At 36.8% G+C, this 24011-nt stretch overlaps 1 protein-coding gene across 2 annotated transcripts in view; it reads left to right on the forward strand.

Annotated features, from left to right (window-relative positions):
- Positions 1–24011, forward strand: part of LOC137578037 (myosin-J heavy chain) — a 42023-nt gene that overhangs the window by 11064 nt on the left and 6948 nt on the right. Inside the window, exons 2-4 of one of the 2 annotated variants that reach the window (XM_068291680.1) lie at positions 1070–1831; positions 11312–11513; positions 15590–15661. In XM_068291680.1, the coding sequence (XP_068147781.1) occupies positions 1797–1831; positions 11312–11513; positions 15590–15661 (309 nt within the window). In that variant the 5' untranslated portion in view covers positions 1070–1796. The remainder of the gene's footprint in view (positions 1–1069; positions 1832–11311; positions 11514–15589; positions 15662–24011) is intronic. The other variant, XM_068291681.1, reaches the window with a different exon arrangement.

Genomic DNA, 24011 nt, shown 5'->3' on the forward strand with positions numbered 1-24011 from the left:
TACTTACATATACATATACATATGTATATGTAGATGCATACATATGCAATGAACTAGTGCAATTTCTTATTAAATGGTCTAGAATGCGTAGAAATAGTTACATTTATCACAAGAAAAACATTTGGGCCTCAATCCAACTGATGGCTAAACGATTTTGCGATGAAACGATGCCAAAAGACGTGTAAGCCTAATATTTACCTTAAGCTACAACTACTACTACTACTTTTCCTTCATGAATCTCAGGCTTCGAAAAGGCTTCTCAGAAAATGTCCTTAAATGACCTTTTAACAACGATCTTCTATGAGGCCTACTAAATTTTAGCTAAAAGTTGACAAAGGTGAAATAAACTAAGGCATCTGTTTCTTGCAATCAACTCGCATGGTTTCCAATTATGGTATCGAAAAGAAGGAGCAGGAGAGAAGGGTAACAACTATGCTCTGGAAATGGCAAAATGGTGACAATTTTTTTGTAATTTCCATGGATTCTTCTCTGTCTTCTAGTTTCTTCTCTTTTATGAATCTATAAATGAGTCTAAAAACTGTTTTAAATGTTCTTGGTTTATAGAAACAAGCCAATTAGACCATCCAAATTAATGACTACTGTAAATATAAATTGATTTTGGTCGTTGAGTTTTATACTAAATTGTTTTAATTTATGTTTTTGTGGCAATACAAAGGATGCAAGAAATATGCATTTGTTTCTTTTAGTCCTCTTTTTTATAAATATTTAGTCACTAATCGATAGCCAGCAAAGGACTCTATATGATTCAAAAAGATTTCAATCTACCTATTCGTAGGATCATTGGCAGTGGATTGCAACCTTTTAGATTTGTGTTAAATTTTTGAGGGCCTTTAAAAACTATTGATGAAAAGAACAATACGCTCATATTTGGTCAAACAAATTGTGTTTCAACCAACAAGCAATTGACTTACTGTCACTCCCTACAAATAATCTCACAAATAATTATCCCCTCCTCAATTACATTGAACGACGTTCATGATTATGATCTATTTATGTGTTGCTCATTTTCTTTAAATTGAATTAATGTGTGAATTTTCTTCAATTTCAGCTTTTTTCAAAAAAAAAAAAAAAAACCGAACTGAAGACCACAAAAACCAAGTGATTAGTTTTCCGATGGGAATGCGTTGTGACGCGACCGTGTGTGAGTGCGTGATCGTGTCCATGTGCGTGCGCGTGTGCGTGTGCGTGTGCCTATTGCATTCAGCGGATTATAGATGAGGAGATTGCTCAATCGCATACCAAACGAATACAGAAACGTAGATATAATCCTCCAATTGTCAATTGCATAACCAACTCAAAGTCACCAAGAAAAAGATAAAGTCAACACACACACATACACACGCAGAGAGAGTTGCAACTTAGCCTCTACCGAGTATCTTTAACAATATTTTGTTGGCTACTTAGGCTAATTGATTTTTACCAACTGTTGCGACGCAATGAGGCCAAAAGCTGCCAATGCCAACAACAACAACAACTCCAACAACTTCAACTCCAATTACAACAACAGAAGCTGGGCAATTGCGTGCACATTTTTGTTGCTGTTTTTTTAATTAATTTTAAGTGTGTTGCCCTTTTTTCGGGGTTTATTTCCCCTCTCTCTCTCTCCTTATCTCTCTGTGTGTTGTTAACGGAAATCGGCAATTTAATTTACAATACGCGCGACATTAGGACAAGCAGCTAAAAGCAAAAGACAAAAAGGAACTAAAGGATCTAAAAAGGAGCCAACAGCAAAAAGAAAAAGAACGCTGAAAAGAGAAGAAAAAAAAGCTGTGAAAATGTTTGCCGGCATAAGGAAACGCTTGGCACGCAAGTAAGTAGAACGGCAATAAGAAAAATTCCCCCCACACAATTCTCAGACCATGGGTGTAGTTAACAAAGGGGTTTGACACATTTTTCTCTTCACTTAAGAAAATTAACAAGAAATACTTTATTTAAGATTAAGTCATAAAGTATCTAAAGTATGATATAAAAGGATTTCGGGGGATTTGTCCTTAGGATCAGGTAAAATGCAATCATAATGCTTTTTAGATAGCTTGATAATTACTAAAAAGGAATTGGATATTTAAATATTTGTGGATGTCATAGGCTAAAGGTGATGTCTGAAATGAAAAATGGAGAGAATTTGGAAGAAATTTCTAGGTTTCTTTTTTGTATACTTGATTTGTATACTTTTCTCAACTACGCCTCTTCCAATGTCCAGAGGTTTTTATGGTCTTTTTGGCTTTATCAAAATTGTCTTTTTTTTTTTCTTTTTGCGCTAGCCAAATGACTTTAGGCGATAAAAACGAGAGGGAGTCTTGGCCAGTGGGTGGAACAAAACCAAGCAGAAGCTTTTCAATTTCCTCATTTACCTATTTTTCTCTCCCTTTCCCGTCTGTATCTTCCTGTTGTGTCGTCTGCCTCATTTTGCTTTGTGTAATTAATTTTTTGTTGTCGTCAGGGCCATGAATTTAGCTGATTTCAGCATAGATCAACATCAACATCATCATCATCATAGTCACGACGAGGCGCATCATTATGGTAATGATTTTTTTGTACGTTAAATGAGCCAATTAGTTTAAAATCTTTATTATTAGAAGTTTGATTGCTTTGACCAGCGGGCAAAGTGACCGGTTCAAAAAAAAAGGCTTTTAAGTTGCCACAAAAAAAAAAAAAAAAACTACAAAATCATCTTTAAATTGATTTTCTATTACACGGAAAATGTGAAAGAGAGTAAGGCAGAGAGATAGATTTTGTAGGAGAGGAAGAAAAACTCTCTTTTTCTACATTTTGGGAAAGTTCGCTTCTGTTTACAAGTCATGATGTGCTAATTATTACAGGTTGATATGTAGGTAGCTGGGTAGGTAGGTAGGCAGATAAAAGGCAACCAAAAATGCCTTTTAGCACTTAGATGTTGGCCAGCCAAACGGCACTCAGGTGCTAAAAACACCTGTGCAAATAATGAGACAGAGACACAGAGAGACACATTTAGTGAGGGAGTGACTTATTGTAGGTGGTCGGTTACCCTCACATTTACATACATACATATATTTACCACTTTGGCTAGAGAGGCCCACACACAAACACACACACACAGACACACACAATATTCCTCTTAAATCGGAGTTAGAGTCGGAGTACCAAGGCAATCAAGCGCGACTAAAGCACAGAAAAATCATAATTACATAGAAAGAAACAAAAAAAAAAGACATAACATCATATTTTATACAACACATTAAACCAACATTTTATGTGGGCTGACCCCAAAAACAGAAACAACAAGAAAAACATAGAAGGCCTAGCATAAGAAAACACTTAGTTATGATGAATTCTCACGCACATAGAAAGCTTTTTTTTCCTTCCTCCATGTGTGCTCTCTGCTCTGCTTTGCTCTGCTGGTCGATTTGTAATTGCACGCAGACATACAAACAAACAAATAAACATTCAACAATTTGGTATATCTTAAAAACTTACGAGCCATGGCTAATTATGATTGATACGGAAACCCATAATAGCAATAGGAACAACCAAAAAGCAGCAAGAATAACAATTACTTTTCTTTCTCTCTCGCATCTCATCTCATCTTTAACGGAAGAGTATATGCATATATGTATGTACATATCTAAGCCAATCAGTGATGCCTCCCGGAGAGTTGAGAAAAACTCTAGAACTAGTTAAAAAATCATCTCACATGTGGAGATGCACTTTAATCTATATTTTATTCATGCAAAAGGTCACTCATTATTAGATGTTTTAATTAAATTCTTTAAATTCTTCTTCCTATTGCCTTAACTAGGTTTGATCTCAAGTAAACAACTTTATTTTAAGTTTTAGTAAATTTGAAGTTAAATTTGTTAACTTTTATTAGAATATTAGACCTGGTTTTAAAGAACTAAAGAGCGGGTAACTCAACCCCGTCTAAAATGGGTTTAGCTACTTTCTTCCGGTAAAATTGGAAGTTATTTTTGAATATGTATGTGAAAACACAAAAAGGTACAAAACTTTAAAATTCTTAAAGTATTTAATTTTTGTAGATTTTCTAAAGAGAACACCAACACAAAAGAGTTGCCTTAAACTATTACATCTGATCCTTTAACTGTTGTCTCTCTCTGATAGCTAAAACTCTTTTCTAGCTGCAAATGAGCCATTAGAACAGCACTGAAAAATATATTTGCTACCATGAGGCGTTTAGCTACATGAATGCATGTACTTACGCACACACACTTATATATGTATGTATGTATGTACTTGTGTGTGTCGTGCCTTGAAGCTCTCTTCTTGTTGGCATTGTTCTCGGAGTCTTATGTGGGGAAATGGAACTTATCAAATGTATCTTTTACATGTGCCACTTACAACGTTTTGTTTTGCGTTTTGTGTGTGTTTTATGCTGTTTCCTTTTTTGTGGGTTATAAAGGAAATGTGATGCAACTAACAGTTAGACGTCTACGCTTAGGCCTTGCGCCAATTTTCAGCTTAGATTACACACAAATCACACACACTGAGAGAGTAAATGGAGAAACCCTATGGCGGAAATGCTTACTAGTGCTCATAGTTCTTGTCTATGATAGATGAAGAAAACTTTTTTGGTCTGTGTGTATGTATTTGATTGGCAGCTTCTAACTCACCCTGATGAGAAACTTTTGATTGCTTTTGTCATAAATGGTTCTACTGCCACCCATTAGATGAATGCATTTTCAAATCTCCTCCTCTTTCTCCTTCCTCCTTAGATAACGACACAAAAGGCAAAAATGGCATTTGATGCATTTCAAGTGCGTCTGCTGCTATTCAGTCACTATTTGTACATATCTCCCCTCTACCATCTTTTCGTGCACTGAGGACACAACAATATGGATCTTTGTGTGTCTGTCTCTCCCCCCATCTCTGTCCCTTACATTTTCTTGTACTCCACCACGCACTTTGAAGCCAAAGTGGCGCACATATCGTATAACGCCTCAAAATGGGGATACAAAAAACCAAAAAAAAATAAAGAAAAATTATTGAACAATGAAAAGAAAAACAAGAGAAAGAAACGAAAACAAGAAATGAAAGTATTTCGCATTGACAATTATGTTTATTGACAAACGAATTTAAGATACTCTCTGAAATGAAAATAAGTTTCCGAATTTTCAAAAAATGAGCTATTGTAAGTGAAAACATTTTTAAAGATTATAGATATGATATAGTTAGAGCACACTATGATGATTGTTTTCTATAGTTCCTTTTGGAAGTCTTTTGGGAATGAAAAAGTTTCGATATATAGATCGACTTGAAGGAATCGTTTTTTTCAGTTCTTTTAGGAATTTTAAGAAGGCCTATTTATTTAAACTCTTCTAATGTTTTTAGAATCTATGTATGTTGATATTTGATTAGTGAAATTCGACTTTGAAAACTAAATCAATAAAACTGTTGCCTGAAAAGATATACTTTATTCTATTTTAATAAACAGCCCAAGCTAAAGCGGTTTAACTAACTCATTAGATGTATCCGTATAAATGTTAGCTTAAATGCCCTCATTCAGAAAAACTTTATGGATGGAAATACACATGAATAAATGCTCTCATTACTCATTGTTTTTGGAATATTTAGAAAGTTTTTTGATAGACAGTTTGCCTAATAGGTTTAAATTCCAGGAATAGAATAGAAGTTCGTTATTCTTTTTCAATGACCAGTTTCAGTTTAAACAGTTTTACTAGTCCAATAGATGTATCTGAATAATTGTTAGCCTAAATGCCCTCATTTACAGTTCGCACGCTGTGAAACAATAATTAAACCTTCACTGATATTTTGCTGATTGTTTGCCACTCTTTGAAATCGTTCCGCTTCAGTTTGCCATATCCAATGAAGTATCAAAAGAGTCGATCATCTGTATCTCCTGTGCACTCTCTCCCACCCTCCCTCTCTCTCTGTCTCTCAATCAAGCAATTTTGACAGCAAACACGCTGCCACCACAAACACAATGCACACGAGATGCAAGAGATACAACACACATTCACTCAATCTCTGTGGTGCAGCAGCAGCAACTTCAATTCACTTCACATTGGCTTTGGCTTTGGCTCTGGGTGTGACAATTGGAGCTCTCTGAGAATGAGAGAAAGAAAGATGATCATGATGAATACCTTTTTAATGAGCAGTTGACATATAAATATGCATTGGCATGTCAGCTCGAGATGACGGCCCAGCGATTTATCAACTCGCACACACACACACACACACACACACACACCCAAGACGATCTGTAGAAAGACTGAGCAATTCCCCCCTCCTCCTTCTTTGGTTATTGAAGCCCAACATGCAAAAGTTATTCTTACTTCTCTCATCGCACTTGCTTTCTAATTAAAAGTTTTTTGTGCCCTTAACGTTTGCTTTAAACGCAAACTGAGCAACAAATACAATTCTATCTCTCTCTCTCTTTCTGTTTATTGGGGTGGAGTCCCCAATGGCTCCCACATTTTTGTTTCCCTTTTGTTTTCATTTTTTTTTTTTTTTCTTTTTTGGGGTGCGGGCCATTTTACAGCCGCTTTGCGTCAACTTTTTGGTATATTGTATGTGTGTGTGTGTTTTTGGTTGATAAATAGAATTTATATCTACAAAATGTTTATGGCCGGGTCACAAGTGCGTTGCGCCGTCGTTGTGTTATCTCTAGCAAACGGATATATCCTATTGTATATAGACCCAGTGTGTTAATGGGTCATTAAGGTGTGTGTGTGTGTGTGTATGTGTGTGGGCGCATATTTTTGGGAAAACCTTCGTCTAATTAACATTCAACTTTTGTCCTTGAAGGTTTTCTACCCTCGCCTTTAGGCCAACTTACAACTTTCTAAACTATTGGGGCCCCTGTCTACTGGTGGCTGCACCTTGAGAGGTTTCTTTTTACATGACATGCAAATCGCACTCAATCAGTTGACATTTTGTCTCCACTTGACTTCCGTTTTTGCTCGATTCCTGGTTACACTGTCCAAATGCGGCACTATCTATTCATTTACAATGCTGCTCACTTCAATAGGTTAACAGCCGTGCAAAAATCATTCAAAACCAAGGAAATTCCTTTAGATACATCACAGACATTTAGTCCCAAGGTTAAGCTTCATCTCCCCGACCTTTAGTTAAGTTCAGTTAGTTAAGTTAAGTAGAGTTACGTTCTCAAAAATCCCTTCTTCCTCTATAAGTTAAAGTTCCCAAAAACCTCTTCGTTCTGACCTTATCTAAATTCGTTAAAGATTTTTAGTCACAAAATTAAGGTTTTTTATAAGTTAATAATTTCAAAAACTTTTCCTTTCGATCTCATATAGATCTGGTCCTGCTTCTTAGTCACATAGTCAAAGTCCTCAAAAACCATCTCCAGAACAAATTAAGTAAACAAAAAAAGGTTTCAAAACAAGCATTGAACATGCTCAAAGAAGTCAAAGTAATAATTTTATGACCTATTCGCTTGACCTGCATTGTTGGGTATGTAAATACAAGAAGGTTTTTTTGTCCCGTCTTATAGTTGTTTATATTTGCATAAATATTTACTTATGGGGCGCAAGCGAACGAGCGCCAGGCGGCTAGTCGCTGTCCGATCCGATATGCTTTTTCACTTTGGCGCCTCATTTGAGTGGCAATGGAGAGAGAATCGGTGGACATGGTCAGAGGAGGCTTCTGACACTAAACACAAATACTTTAAAAACTACAACTCGAAATGCAACAACAAAGTTGCAACTTAGTTTAGCCTGCACTTTTTTTCTCTTCAATGTGGAGATCTTGTCTTTGGCAATTTCCTGTTTACAACTTGCATTATTTTCGGTGACAACCAATTCAGACAATTACCCGATGTCTATCAACAGCTACGACTTTAATAAATCTCTTTAACAGAGAGAGAGAGAGAGCACAAGATTCATGTCGTCAAATTATGCAAATTTCGATTTCGAGTGTGTAGGCTGAAAATCAGTTATGAACAAGATGCATGTCGATGAGATTTGGGTCATTGATACATATCATCTCATGTCTAAGGGCCTTCTCATTGTGGAACGAAGGAACGAAAAAACCAAAAAAAAAAGTGATGAAATTAACATCACCGAGAGCTACTCACATTTCTCATTACATTAATCACACCCACAGCAAGCAAAGATTCCTCATGTTTTGTTTTGTTTGTCCAACACTTAAGCCCAAAAGTCTGTGCACACACATGAGAGAATGTGAACAATAGACGGTAGGAGCCACGCCCATTTGGCTTAGCATTTGGCAAGTCAGCGAAGCATATCAAAACGGTAACTTAGTGAACAAACTAGAGCAAGCAAAATGTGAACTAGGCTTTGTTTTATCAGCGCAAATTAATAAGATCTCTTCTGGCTTATAAATTATCTTCCACCAGCTCTATTTCCATCAAGTCGTGTCTGTGTTGGCCCCCACGCCCATATCTCGCTCCCACAAGTTTTGGACAGTTGTTGGGCGTTCAAAACTTCAAGTTAGTTTTGGTTTCACTATGCCCCTGACAGCAAAATAAAAAAAGAAAAAACAAAAAACGGGGGCGTACCGGCCTGGTCGACCACCTTCTCATGTTGGTTTTTTCTTTTTTCCATTTGGCAGATCAAAAGTTTTGGTAAAATATTTGCACTGACCGACCGTCCAACCAAATCTGCCAAAACGATCCAACGACCACCAACCAATAGCTCGTACTGTCAATAATTTTGGTTTTTAGTTTACATTTTTCTGTATCTTGACATAGAACGACTAAAGCCATAATTATGCACTTTGATTACACACCAAAGACTTTTTTCAAGGGGTGTTTGTTTTTAACCACAAGAATTTGATCTACATAATATATTATTAGATTTGTAATGTTAAGCAAATTTAGCTTTACTTAAAATATAATGCCGGAAAACTTTTTTAAAACCTCAGCATTTATTCTTGAGTTATCAGTTGGATATGTGTTGAGAATTTCGGGTCTAAATTAATAAGAACTGAGTCAACTGAAAGCCTTTTCAAATCCATCTCTAGTCTAAAGCAGATGTGCCAGAAATTCCTTCCTAGGAAGGTAAGCAGATTTAGAATAGTTGTTAAATCAATTCACAGTACTTTTTTTCACATAACGTGCCATTTTAATTCTTTTTTAGGCAGGTAAGCTCCGAATCTAGCAAGGATTAGGTGTTAGTTTAGGTCAGCTTTAGCATTTTACTTTTACTTTTTTATTATATGTTTGAGAATCCATATCGAGCTGATATAATTGTTATAAAAAGATGTTCTAAAAACGTTTTCTAATGAATCACAATGGATCGTCATTGCTTCTACGCATTATTTTTGCGTCACATTGATAAGAGGCAAACTTGGTTAGGGGCAGGGAGAGGGCGAGGGTAATGGTGTTGCAAATGGGGATGCAGCGGAAATTTATGGTCTTTGCATAATCAGTAACCGAATGACCGCGGGTGGGAATTCGAATTGACGAACATTACACATCCGACTATGTATGCCAACTATGCAGACGGGCGCTATCAGTATTTATTGTGCGGAATGGAGAACTGTTGTGGTGTGTGTGGCAACAACGGAAGCACATTTCACATTTGAGGAGAAGTTGCCGTGGAGACGAGAAGTAATGGATATGCAAATTTAAATGTCCGTTCAAGTATCCGTGTGCTGCACCTTAAATTTAAAGCCACTGTGAGTCATGGCCAAATGTGCAAATGGTGCGTGCTAAATTAGATATCACACAAAGTGCAATGTCTGCACTTTGCACCTTGAGCTCACCGCGTACTCAAGTATTTCACTGTCAGAGAATGAAAATGTCGTGGAAAAGCTGGGAGAAGGAGGGGATAAAATCTGTTAATTAAAGCCCTGTGTAATGTCATTAGATTGGCCTTTTGACTGTGCTGCCAGCCAGCCAGCAAGTGGCGAGTGCCATTTGGCGAATGCTCTAATTAAGTTTGCATGACAGCAAAACTGAATCATTCACACACACACATTGAGGATAAAACGCATAGTTGATATAGATGTCGATGTCTTTTAATTGCCAGCTGCCAGCATCATGATAACATTTAAATTGATTTTGATTACTTTATTTGATGCCTATAAATCAAAAAAAAAAAAAAAAGAACTGTAAGATGCTAAAAGAGGAATCTCTTCGTCTATTTCTTCTTCTACCCGCGGATACTCGATTCTCCGGTTGGTTGTCCCTGCCCAGACCACTGCCCACTTGATGTCAACGTCAAAGAAACGAAACGAAACGAAACATTTGCTGCGATTAGCTTGTAAGTCCATTTATTTGACTCCAGTTAGACTCAAGTAAGCAAACCACAAGAGAAATAGGAAACTGGTTAGCCAACTGGCCACATAGAGTTATTGTAGCAAAGTGCAACAACACCAACATTTTTATGTAGCAGCTAACGTTTTTTTCTATTCCCCTGCAAAAAGGTTACATTCATTTTGGAACGAAACATACATAGAATATATATTTTGCATGGGAGTTTCTATATCTTGGAGGAGCTGTATATTTCGGATCTCAGATCGGTTCAGATCACTATGTATATTATATACATAGCTACTAGGCAAACGGTAAAGTCATGAACAGTGATTTTTGTTACTATAACAAAACTTTGTTATTTTTTTAGCTATTTTTATGAAAGCTCACATTTGTCAGTATATTATATCTGTTGATGACTGTACGAAATATGATCTAGATCAGGCGATCATTTCATACAGCTTCCATGGGAACGATTGGTCGAAAACATACAACTTAATACTTGTCGGTTAAATATATCATAAAAATCGGATAACTATGCATTTATCTAAGATTGTAGGCCACCGCGAGACTTTTAGACCACTTTGACGCCTTAAATGGTAAAAGAAAAGTAAGAGAAATAATTTGCAAGTGTATACGAACTTCGGCACTACTGAATTCAGTCCCGGCCTTTTGGTTGGTTTTTGTTTTTGCCCACTCAAGAAATGCCTGCAAGTGGCAATTTTATCAAATTATTTGCACTTAAGTTGCAAATTCAATTTGGGCAAATAACGAGGTATTTTCTTTTGAATTCCCCAAAGGAAAAAAAGTCGTGTCTGGACAAGGTGCTAGCTATCGTTTGCATTGCACAACGCTCCCAAAAATATCGAGATTATTTTTATATTTTTGTTGAGGGGGGGGGACAATAAATTTTGACACCTTCCCCTTACCATTGGGTAATAAAAAGTTTCTTAAATATGTAAGAGACAAAAAGCGTTAACACACATTGTTAGTTGGCTAGCTGGTTGAACAACTTTTCGCCACAGACTGAGTGGCTACTTCTTGCCAAGGCTAAAGTTTAATCAATGTTTTTGGTTTCTTTTTCGTTTTTTTTTTTTTTAGGCAAAACGAAAAGGATTGCGATGATGATGACAAGGACGATGTACACGATATAATGCCGCCAGCAAATTATATACAAATTTCTCAAGGCAAAATACAATTGGTGCAACAAGAACAACAGCAACTGCAACAACAACAACAGCAACTACAGCTGTCTGGAACCTTGGAGCATAATTCCAGTCTAGTGGACAGTGGCAGTGATAAGGTAAGTGTAAAGTGTAGTACAAAAGCTAGTCAATGTAGAAGATGGTGTTAGTTATGCTAGTGGTGTAGGTTTCCTTCACCTCTTTGGTTGCCATCACACATGACGCAAAAGTTGTATTGGTATCATTGGTTTCATGTAACCCCCTTAGAGCAAATGCGAAGACTAACAACAACAATTACTTACCATTTGGTTTTTTTTTTTTTTTTTGTAACCCCATTTCCCGCCGAAAAGCTCTCTCACTCTCTCCATGTCTCACACTTTTTACAATAAAATTTCTCCGCATGCAAAGTCTCACCTTTTGACCTAACCTCCACCGCCATCACCTACACCTCCTACCACCCCCTCGTTCTCCTTCTTGCAAGCCACTTGAACTCGTTAACGTCCTATTTAAGACACATCCACAACTGGCAGTGGCGGCGTCGTCGGCATTACAGAGATTGATGAAGTTCCTTTGCCTCAGAAATATTTCCTCCTCTTCTTTCTCTCTTACCTCTCAATGACGAAGAAAAGAAATGCCCTCTTGACATGCACGAAAACAACAGAAGAACAAAAAATAAAAGGCCGATTTTTCAACACGGCTAGATTTTAGCTGTATGGTTAAATGATTAAGGTGTTCTTTTGGCCAAAGCCCATATGTACATACATACATACATATGTACACATATGTATATATTCTAAAACTTCTTAACGGAAGTAATCGGGTATAATATGTAAACTGTTTAGTTGACCTTATTGGTAGTGAATCCAACATGTGTGCTGAGGTATCCAGTTAAGTAGAGAATCACAGATTTTAAGAGACTTTTCTCAGGGAGAACACAGGAATTTCCTTTCTATTTGCCCAATTATCAAGTTCGGTTAGCCTGCTTTGTCGGGCTGTGTCATCCGTGAACATAGAATAAATCCAGAGAGAGGATCGCAAAATATTCTATACATCCTGGCCCACAGACAGATCCCCGTGTTATTAAGGAGGTGGAGCATTTGATAATAAAAATGTCTGGGAAATTTTAAGCTGAGCCTTTCGATTCGTCGCTTTCATATCTCCTATTAAATTTCGATGTACCAAAATGTATCAAACGCTGCGTTTAGGCCGACTCGAAGCTCATTGACTTAAACTTAAGATGTTTTGGCCCCTTTCATTGGCTTGAGATTATTGGATGACAAAATACTAAGCATTTGTTACCGTCAAAATGTACTGTTATAATTAACACCAAAAGCTACAAGTTAGTTTTGCTTGAAATACTATGTTCTGAAACTTTAAATATGGGGCAATTACCATGTTGTGCTTTAAGCAGAACGTTTTTCTCATACCAAAGAAACCAAAAATGTTCATTCTACGGCTGACTGGATGACTGGTAAAACGCTGTTATTGTTGTTGTTGTTATTGTTGCTGCTGCCGCCGTTCACTGATCACGTTCTAAACTTCCGTGACGTTTTAATAGCACTAAGTATGGTGCGCCTGCGCGCCTTTTGAGCACTTGATTTATGGTAGACTTACAACAGTCGTCGTCGTCATCGTCATCATCATCGTCCACCATAACCAACTGCAAATGAATCCCATATCCCAGCTAGCTAGCGTGGAAAATCTTCTATGTAAATGGTAGTAGTTGGGCTTGAATGCTTTGGCAATGTGGTGTTCAATGTATTCCTAGAAATTCATGACATATAAGGCCAACCATGACCAGGGTCGAGTTTTCAGCTAATTGAAGAAGCAGTAGCACACACACACACTCAGTCACATAAAGGATGGCAAATATCGATTACCAATACAAAGATGCGACATAGACACCCACTCACAGCTGGCGGCCCAACAGTCAGTCAGTCAGTTTACAAATTTGCCAAATGGCATCTCGATTATGGGCAGAAGTGCATCTCTCCATCTCCAGCTACAACTGCAGCTCCATCTCTCAGCTGCCATCAGAATCCAGTCACGTTCTCCACGTACAATTGCGCGTGGATGCCAATGTTTTTGCTCTATCTCTCTCTCTGTCTCTCTCTCTCTCCAACTCCCTCTGTCTTTTTCGCTCGTGTGTTGCAATAAGAACTTCCTTCAACAAGTTCATTGAACGTTGTGCAATTTTTTTTTCTTCCACTAGATATACATTTCGTTCAACATAGATTTCTCCACTCAGCTGTTGCACATGCGCAAAACAAATTCAATTTTCAGTCTGTTACCCATAAAAACAAAACAAAAACGAACAAACAAATTTATTTTTGTCTTGTTTTTGTCAAAAGCTATTAAAAATGTTTGAACAATTTTTAAAATTTTGTTACCCCTTTTTTTTACAACTTCCACAACTAATTTTTAATGTTTAACAACAAAATATTTTACGATCTACAAAACAACAACAAAAAAAACTAGCGGCGTCACTTTTTTTTTTGTTTTTTTGTTACTTTTTTCTCTTGTCTTGGCCCATCATGTCGACCTTTTTGGTTTTATTTTACATTAAAGGCAACGTTGGCCTGTGCTCTGGAGCTTGTTCGTGCCACAGTTGGTTTTTTGTTGTTGTCGTTGTTGTTGGCCATGCACAACACCTGCACAATGAACTGGAATCGCGTGCGGCTCAAGTACTTTGGGCTTATTATTGCTAGAATCTCAAACAAAGAGTTCAATGATTTGTTTTTCTACACCCATGACAGGCTTGTAAATTAAATTAATTTTGCTTACTGCCTTCTCTCTTGGTTGGTTGTTAGCCATGGTAACAGTAATTCAAATAGTTGGCTCGTTACTGTTTCAATGGATAAGCCATACTATCTACTGATTATGAAAATTTACATATCTTACTGTAAAGTTGTTTTATAATAAGATTTTTGCAAGTAAAGTTTACCCCCTGCTGAGGTAAAGTGTTGACACCTTTTACAAAAAAAAAAAAATCGTAAAAATGTAATAACATCATAAATATATAATAGTTAATAACAAATTTTGTGTTTTGGTACTAAATATTTTGACGACCATTTACAGATATTAACGTTTAGTAACACTTGCATTTGTTTTTAACACTAGACAACGCTAAAGACGTGAGAAAGGACACATAAAAAAAACGTACCTAAGCTTAGAGGGAAATTATTCCCACTGGGAAGATTATTTTATTTCTGTAACTGATAAAAGGACAAAATTTCAAACCGATTTCTCACTTTTGGACTCTAAAATCTATACATAGATCTATCACTTTTCTTTGGATGATACTGTAAACACTCCCAAAAACGAAAAAACTTGGGACCGACAAAATTTTTTCTCTATGTCCTAACATTCGTTCGAGGTTTCTAATATTTTGAGGCTTTAGCAAGCGGTTACTTACATTTTCTACTTCAATCTTCAGTTCCTAAAGTAAAACCACCATTCAGGCCTTGAAGACTTTTGAAATCAGGATTTATGTCGTTTGAATCTGACCCAAGCGAAATATTTTGCAAATCATCAGTGAAAGTTTTTTTATCGAAAACCTTTTTTTGTGGCAGTTTGGATATTGGAGAGTCGAATAGGAGTTTAAAACATGGAAGCTGTTCTGAAGTTCTACGGTAAATAAATCAATTATCACTCTGCCTTTTTGGGGGGGGATGGGAAGAGTCTAAAAATATGTCCCAAAGGGATGAAAGGTGGTCAAATTTGCCGAAAAATTGCGTCACGTGGTTAATGGATGGCTCCGCATAAGATATTTCTCGGTAGAACTAAATTTCCACCAATTTCAAATGTTGTTTGTAATAAAATCCATTATCTTTGTTAAGGAAAACACATTTCCAGGACATTTACACCGCTTTTAGCAATCGCATAGACCTTAAGTTTAAATGGTTAAGTCCCTTTTAGAGTTTTAGCTTTTAGTTGTAATTAAACTTAAATAAATGCTTCAAACATTGCTTTACTTGGTTCACATTGGTTTCACGCCTTCGTCACATACAAACATATATGTAAATAGTATACACACACACAAACACACAAATTTCATATGCTTTTACTTTAATCTTGAGTTTTTGGCTGAAAGAAAATTCCTCATCATTTGATTTTGGCCTTAAGGTTCATACTTTACTGCTTCTTTCTCTGTATTTTTGTTGTTCTTTTTTTTTTGTTGTTTCTGTTGTTGCAGGATATGTTATTGGAGAAGCGGCTAATAGAAGTCGAAGGGTCACTAAAGCGTTTGCAGAAGCAATTCCATAATGTGAGTATGAGTATGTGTGCAAAAGTCTTGCCGGATATTGACTTGATGTTGGACGGTTCCAACTCCCATTTCCATCTTTCCCATCTAGCTTCAACTTTATCACCATCTGTCCTCCTTTGCCCCAGCACTTTAATTTCCTGTGTGGTCAACTTACATACTATATATGTAGATATATACATATGTATCATATGGGGGACCATTAATCGCACTGTTTTTGTCAGGCTTGTGGTTTTTGTGGCTTTTATTTTATTCTATGCCAAAAGGTCGCCCTTCGGTCAGTAATTAAAAGTTACAAGCTTAAATTACACGCACACGCACACACACATAAAAAACGTAATAATAAAAAGAAACTTTTCAACTTTAAAGGTTTATTCTTAAGAATCAGAAAATCAAAATTGCCATCTCTATCTGCTCCATCTTCCATCTTCATTTGTTTCTACCCCGAAAAAAAAAAAGTTTAATGGCCGGAACTTTTCATGGCCTAGGATAGCCTCCTTCTCGTCGTCAACAACGACGATACGCATTTCCGGTTTTAGGTAATTGAATTTGATAAACAGGGAGCAAAAACGAGTTAAATAGGCGCCGAAGCCGCCGACGTTGGGGTTTATGGTGTGAAAAGAATAAGCAGCAGCGGGTGGCCTAAGCTATACTCATCCCCTCTCGTCTACCCCGCTTCCACTAACTCAAAATTGCTGGCGGCCGCACAGGAAGCCGAAGCGACACAAAAGTTCCTTTTCTTTTTGGCCTGATTTTTTGCTATTCCTTTTTTTTTTTTTTTTGTTGTTGGTGAGGGAGAGATGAAATTTACGAGTATGGCCAAAGCACTTACCTCCCCTCCCCTCATACACCTAACTGTCCCCACACATCACCGACTCCCTTGACTCGTTATCACTAGAGCAAAGCCTGCCCAGCCTGCTAAGCTTGGCATTCTTTGCACAGTGGAACGAAATTCGTTAGAATGAATTTGTATTCGTACTTAAAATGAAGTAAGTGAATTCTCTCGCCGACTTCGGTATACCATGCACCAAGTAAGTTTTAAACATTTGTTATTTATAAATTCAGTTTACATGATGCTTAGTAAGCATTTATTCACCTAGTGAAAAGCATTTACATGCATAAGTTGGCTATATTCAATCAGATTTTGATTTGTTACGTAGCTCTAGCACTTACAGTCCCCGAGATCTAACTGTTCATACGAAATGGCAGTCGGAATAACCGACATGATCATTCCTTCCATGGTGTGCATGGTATAACAGAATATTTCCGACAGCGACATTTTGAAGTGATTTTGAACCAAGGTGCGCTCCAGCAGCGCAAAGCTTCAGCCAGTCTACCGTCTACCATGCATGGGAATCCGATTACTTTTTGGGCGTATGCGCATTTTTTTCTGCCTTTTGCCGTTTGCCTTTTGGGTTCGACATTTGGTGGTTGCATGAGAAAGAGAGATACATGAGCTACCGTTTCCTTCTTTGACTCCCCCAGCTCCTTTTTGGCAATATTTCTGCACTTTATCTGTCTGTAAATAACGATTAACTATGTTACTGGCTGAGACGGAGACGTCATTTTGCCCATTGCCACTGTCCTTTGGTTTCACTTAGTCTCTGTATCTCTCTCGTCGTGTATGTGTGTGTGTGTGTGTAGAGGGTGGGGTATATGATATTGGTGTATTTGTGTGTGCTTTATTGTTATGGAAGTAAGTACGAAGTAGTATCTATCATTGGCACTCAGAGGGGGAGAAGATGAAGAAGGACAAGACAGCCAGTTTAAGTGGGCGTTGGTGGAAGCGAAAAGTGTGAATGTTGCAGAAAAATTGTTTGGCAGACAGCTCAGCCTCTGTCTGTGGCCATGTGGCCATGCGAAACAATATGAAATGCTACGATTCAATGAATATCCATCAACTGATTCGTTATGCCCCCTTATCAACATCATCTGTTTGCAATTTGGAGAAGACAACCAACAGCTGATTCTATATCAATTGTTATAATTGATTTGCTATAGTTGGAAATTATTACAAGCTAATTGATAGATTTATAGAAAAAAACTTCAAGTTTGCATCCAACTAACGGAACTGATACTTCGGTCGGTATTAAGAGCTTTTGAGCTCTTAACCCTACTCAAATTTGCTGACAGCTGTTTGTTCATTCTTGTTCGTTCTTGTTATTCATACTCATTTCGGTTATATTTGTTACACGAAACGGCAGCGGCATCATCAGCAGCAGCTGAGACGGAAAGGCTTGACACTTAATCCTTTTCTATGCCATGTGGGCGGTTGGTTGGTTCGTTGGGTAGTTGCCTGCCCGCCCCCTCTCCCTTTCTTTCCATGTAAATCGTTCAAATATTTATATATGAAATCAGAACGGTAACAAGAGTAAACAAAAGACGTGTTACAGAGATATGGCAACTCTAAGAGAAAGTGAGTGTGTTGTAACATGATTTGTTTTTGTATGCTTTTAATCAGTGTAGGAAAGATCAACATCAGCCATCAGGCAACAAAAACAAACGAGACTAAAACAAATTGTTAAGAGCCAAGATGAGGGGAAGAATGCTAATAAAGGGCAAAGCTCTAAGCTCTTCTGATTGCACTCTGAAAAGAAAAATCTAATACTCATGAATCGATCGAATCATATGTGTTTTTTCTTTTTTGTTCATAAATAAACAATCAATTTTTATAAGACGAAAACATAACAATGAAGAAAAGATTAACTACCTAAATATGTTTTTTTTTGTCTTGAAAAATAATGTATAGAAATTTAAGCATTATAAATCATTCAAAAAACATAAAAAAAACACTTACCTTACCATTCGTTATGGCATTTTGGGAGCACTTGGTGTCTTGTTTATCTCGCTTTCTCTCGGGGTCATTACAAAAACTTACAAAATCTTTTTCTGTACAACATGTACTTTAACAACCCAAAAAAAAACAAAACAAAGGAATAACCAAAAATCATTTGCAAATTATTTAAAATTGCAAATTTTTTTTTTTTTTTTTTTTTTTTTATAGACGTAGTCGTACAACGCTCAGTACGAACAAGTGGCCCATATGACACCATATATTTTAGTTTTTAACACGACAACTCTCACACAGACGCAATTCACCACTTGAGCTTGGCCTAGGCGTGGCGAGTTTCTTTCTATTCAATATCACAACCTTAAACCGATTATATAAACTTTATTTTTCTATTAGATTGCTATAATTCAGAACTTAATAAACAGCAAATCCAACAGACAAATTACTGAGGAAAATGACATTATATTTGTGTATTTTTCAACACTCCCGCACACACACACACATTCCAATTGGAGCCGCCACTCTTAGTGGTGAATTTCTCTTCTTTCTTTTTTTCCATTGCTCCATGCAATTTTTTAGCCGCAAAAATCTCAATCACCAACAAACTAACTTTATAGCCAATTTGATAAACTTTATATGCATCTCATTTGCTTGCACTATTTCACTTTAAGGACAAATAAAAAAACAATGAACACAAATCCACCGAACAACAAGCGCAACAAGCGAACAGGAAGAATCGCAAAGTTAAACCAGTGCTGCCAGATGTCAGGGTCGGGTTTTCCTTAAAGTCGAGGCCAGAATACTGGCAAACTCTAAGTAGGATAAATATTGAAGCGATCATGAGGATCCTTTAGATTTTCAATGTTTAATGTTTAATTAGATAAGAATTAGAATATAACTCGTGTGTTTATTTCTATTATGAAATTTTAAACTTCTACTTAGCACATGATCTTGCTAGGATCATTGATATGAAAAAGGTCCATCTCTAGCTCTACCATCCATCTCTAGTTAAAATAACAGTTTACTTTACATTTTTATTTGTTCATTATTAATTGTGTTTTGTATGTACCGAAAGTGCAATGGAATTCAATGCAATTAAGGCCACTCACAATATCCAATAAAAACTATAAAAAGGTTGTTAAAAGGATGCTATTTCCATAACTAATTGAAATCGAATTGTCCCAAAATCGCAATGAAGCACTAACATCAGTAAGCTTTGGTTTAATATTTTTAAAAGATTTCTCGTATTGGTTCAGCTTTAATGCATTCATGTTTTTCATCAGGTTTATCTTTCGAAATCGTCGGCATCTATGCTCAGTTACGCCCATTGCTTCCATTCGAGCCAAAGAAAAAAAAACAGAATCTTCAGTCGAGTATCTTCTGACATGCAGCCAAAGGCCAAACAATGGCCAAGTTTTTGCCAGGCAGCAGTAGCATCAGCCACATCGCCAACAGCAGCAGCCGCAGCACGTGCTCAATTTTTAATACCAATGACAGTTGCTGCCCACCCTCCTTCACCTATTCCACCACCTCGCCTCCTCTATCGCCCTCTTTGAGCTTTAATAAGCTTGAGTTGCATTCAAACTGTCGCTGCCGCTGTCACTGTCAAGGCAAGACAAGACAAGAGGGCAGGGCCAGGCAGCTGCATGGACTTCAAGTGACACTTGAAAGGGACGCAAGAGCTTGGGAAGAGAAGTGGAGACTGAGAGCCCTTGATTTACCCTGCACCCAATGAGATTGAGTGGGTATGTGCGTTCAATAATCTTTGGTATATCAAATCTATAATCATTTCTGCCAATCTGGAATCAGGGGCGAGTATGGGGGCCTAGCCACCCGCCAAAATATTGATATTTCCATTCATTTTTTACTTTTTTCGCTTGTCCTTATACAAAAATGGCTAATGTTCAAAGTGGTCGGTCAATGTTGATCAATCTTTAAGCAGACAAATTGGCTTCTTAAAAAATTACAAGTTTTTTGAATCCTAAAATCCAAGAATACTTTTTAGTTTGGTCCAATCTATAAACTAATGTTCAATCTACCTTGATCCACCTGTTCAAAGTAATTTATGTAGATCTGTTTTATGTTTCATATTTTACTTGAGTTTTTTTGTGACCCTTTCCTGAGATCGCATGATTCCTATCCTTTCTCGTTTCCTTCTCTAGATCACGGTTCCAGCTTGAAGCTCCAAAAACCATAATACTTACACGATCCTCAAGAATTTCAAATATTTCAAATCTTTCCCAAATGCATGACCTGTTCAACCCTTTTAAATACAAGGTACTAAGATGTCGGCACCTTAAAGTAATGAGGGTGCTATGAACATCGTTAACTTGGTCGTCTTCGTTCACATTGAATTGCTAATAAATTTCTGTTACAAACCGTTGACGGTCTGTTCAGTCGGAAATAAGTGAACAAAAAGAAAAGCTTGGATTTCTTTTCTACAACTAGAAAAATGATAAGAATCAACGATAGCCAGTCGCCTCAAGCCTTTTCTTTTTTGGTCTTTAACTTAGGGTAGGTCGCAGTTCAACGTGGTTAATGTTTGTTGTTAATTTTCAACCCCACAAATGTCCCTCCTGCTGGCTTTTTTTATAACTCTTGATGATTCACCAACCCAAACCTTACCGAAAAATATGAAACTACCACCACACACACTATGCATATATGTCCATCCGTTCTGTAGAAGGGTCTTGACAGTCTAAAAAAAAAAAAAAAAGTGCAATGCAATTAATTTAACGAACATTTCGCGACTGACATTTGAAGAGTTCGAGTGAAATCCACCCTCGGTCTAGTCACATCTGCAGAAATGTTTATTTTATTGTTTACACACAGAAACTCACCCCACACACACACACACAAAGACACCATCCGCCCCCTACTTTTTATATTACTACCTACTACTTTTTCTGCTGCTTTTTGATGTTGCGCTTCATTAAATTAAAAACGGCCAATACATCAAAAGGGCTGGAACCAGCTGATTGAAAGAGAGTATGAGCCAAGGAGTCAGAGGGCACGCAAGTGCGGCGAATTCAGTCTTATACTTTCGCCGCACTCTAGCCGGCTTTTGTCCTTGCTCGGTCCATGGCCCAAGGGTTGGTTTTTCTCTCTTGTTATCCTTATTTTGCCTTTCAGTAGTGTCCCACCAGCTGTCCTCCACTACACCAATATTTTTTCCGAGTCTGCCGAGTCTGTCGTTGTCTGCTTCCAGTTTTTCCTTTTTTTTCACTAGATATTTTTCTATTTTTTCCTACTAATTTGAGTTACGCTTTTTTTTTTGGTCGTGCCGCAGAATATATCTTTTGGGAGCTCCCAGGACCTCTATCTTTATGTGTGTGTGTGTGTGTTTTGATGTCATTGTCCAAGTTTGTTTGTTTGTTGTGGCAGACATAGACCACAGAGAAAAAAAAAGTTGCCAAAGCCACAAGAACAACAATAATCTCTACTTCTCATCCTCTTGTGCTCTTTGAAAATGGTAAGCGAACAGAAATTTTTTGAAGAGTTGTTAGAAGGATATCCATATAATGAAACAAATTTTTGATTATCCTTTGGATGGGGTGTGAGGGCAGAGTACAAAAAGCAATTGTCCTGCCGCCGCACAAAGCTGTGAGAACTCTGACAGGACTATGACATTTATCAAGGTCAGAATGCGTCAAAGTTTTTTAAACAGATCTCTCTCTTGGATTAATCAGATAAAGTGGTGTCAACTATGTACATAAGTGAGCTTTGGAGGGGGAACTGCCCTCCCGTTTTGAATTAGACCAATGAGATACAAGTGAGAATTAAGATACATATTTCAACTCTAGATGTTTCTTTAATTTAACCACCAAAAGCATAATGTTAACATCTGTTTGTATATCCTGGCAAGTTTTTCTTTTGCCTGACTGGTCGAATTCTTGCAAATTATCATTGTTTGTCGATAAAATTATAAAGAGGATTAAAGTTTTTCTGACTAAAATTATTTATCTTAAGATAGTGGTCCAATCCAGTTGAATTCAAGATAGTAGATTAAAAACTAAGAGGAGTTTGAATTGTTCCACAAGGATCGACGTCTCATCGTATGTGAGATGTTTCCTTTTACAGGTTGCACACTTCTGACCAAAATAATAAACCCTTTTTCCATATATAATATATAAACACGTAGCATATTTATACTAATAGTTTTGAGTAAAAAAAAGGCTCGAAAATTGCTCGAAAACCGAGAATTCCGTATTTATGTACATAATGAATTTTCTTTTGCAAGTTTTATTTTCAAAAATATTTAAAATTTTCAACACCTTTGTATTTTGAGAAACGAAAATTAACATTGGCTATCCCGAAGTTTATGTATCCCTGGAGTTTAAGCCAATAAATTCCCTTTAAATATTTTTTGATTTTATTGTTCTTTTCGTTCTATATTATGGAATATTTCTTACTTTTAAAAGACTTTTTTATATTTCTTTAGTGATATTTCAGAAAAAATTGAAGCTTTAAAATATTTTAAGGCTACAAGTTATAGTGTTTTGATCCGACGAATTACCAAACTGAACTTAACTCATTTAGGCAATGGAAAGCTTAAATACCAAGTTTTATTTCAAATAATTTCAAATGAAAGTCGTGAAGTCAATAAACACATAAGGATAGATAAATGTACGGCTTTTCATGCTGAACAAGAATATATACTATTTATCTTATGGGGTCGGAAACAGCTCTTTCTCTTTGCCACAAGGGTATAATGATAAAATATGTCACAAAAACTGAGAAGATGAGACATTTGAACCATAAAATCTATATTAAATGTGGGGTATATTCATTCAGTATGAAATTGAGAACAAAGACAAAGATCCTAGTCTCTTTTAAGTACTCTAGAAACCCAGATTAAAATATTCTCCCTATCGAATTGGAAAACTCCTTTGTGAAATGTCCCATATTCATCTTGAAAACGTCTTGAAAAATTGTAATTTTTGCAAAAAAAAAAAAACATTTGATATGCCTTCAACTGGTGGTGACATCCTTTATGCCTGTCAGTTCTTTAGAAGATGAGTTAACTTCTGTTTAACTACCACCCGCTGTTACAATCTGCATGTTAATTAATAATAAGCATGTTCATATTTTAGAATCTCTCTCTCTCTGTCTCGTTCTGTCATAATCTCCAATCATCCAAGAAGCATGCAAAAACGAATTGGGTGTTCCACTTGAAAATAAACGCCCTGTTGTTGTTGTTTGCGATTCTAAGGGATGGATGGATGGATGGATGGATGAATGGAATGATGCTCTGGCTGTTGCTTTAAGCTCACTGTTGCGGGTGCAAATAATAATCCCCTGGACATGATGGCAACATGTTGCCGGGATTTACTTTTTGTTAAATATTTTTTTACTTGTTCACTGCACCACCCTTAAATCGCCCTAATTGTACAAGAAGTTGTATGTATGTATGTAAAGAGTCTCGCTCTCTATTCGGTTCCCTTTCCATCGTTTAATTAATAAAAAAAATTCATGTTTGGCCTTTATAACTTCATCAATAACTGGGACTGGCTTATTCCTCTATGCCTTTGCCTATGCACCCCCCTCCCAACGGTTTATGAC

This window comes from Drosophila tropicalis, unplaced genomic scaffold (genome assembly GCF_018151085.1).
Source record: "Drosophila tropicalis isolate 14030-0801.00 unplaced genomic scaffold, ASM1815108v1 contig_593, whole genome shotgun sequence".
Lineage (NCBI taxonomy): Eukaryota > Metazoa > Arthropoda > Insecta > Diptera > Drosophilidae > Drosophila > Drosophila tropicalis.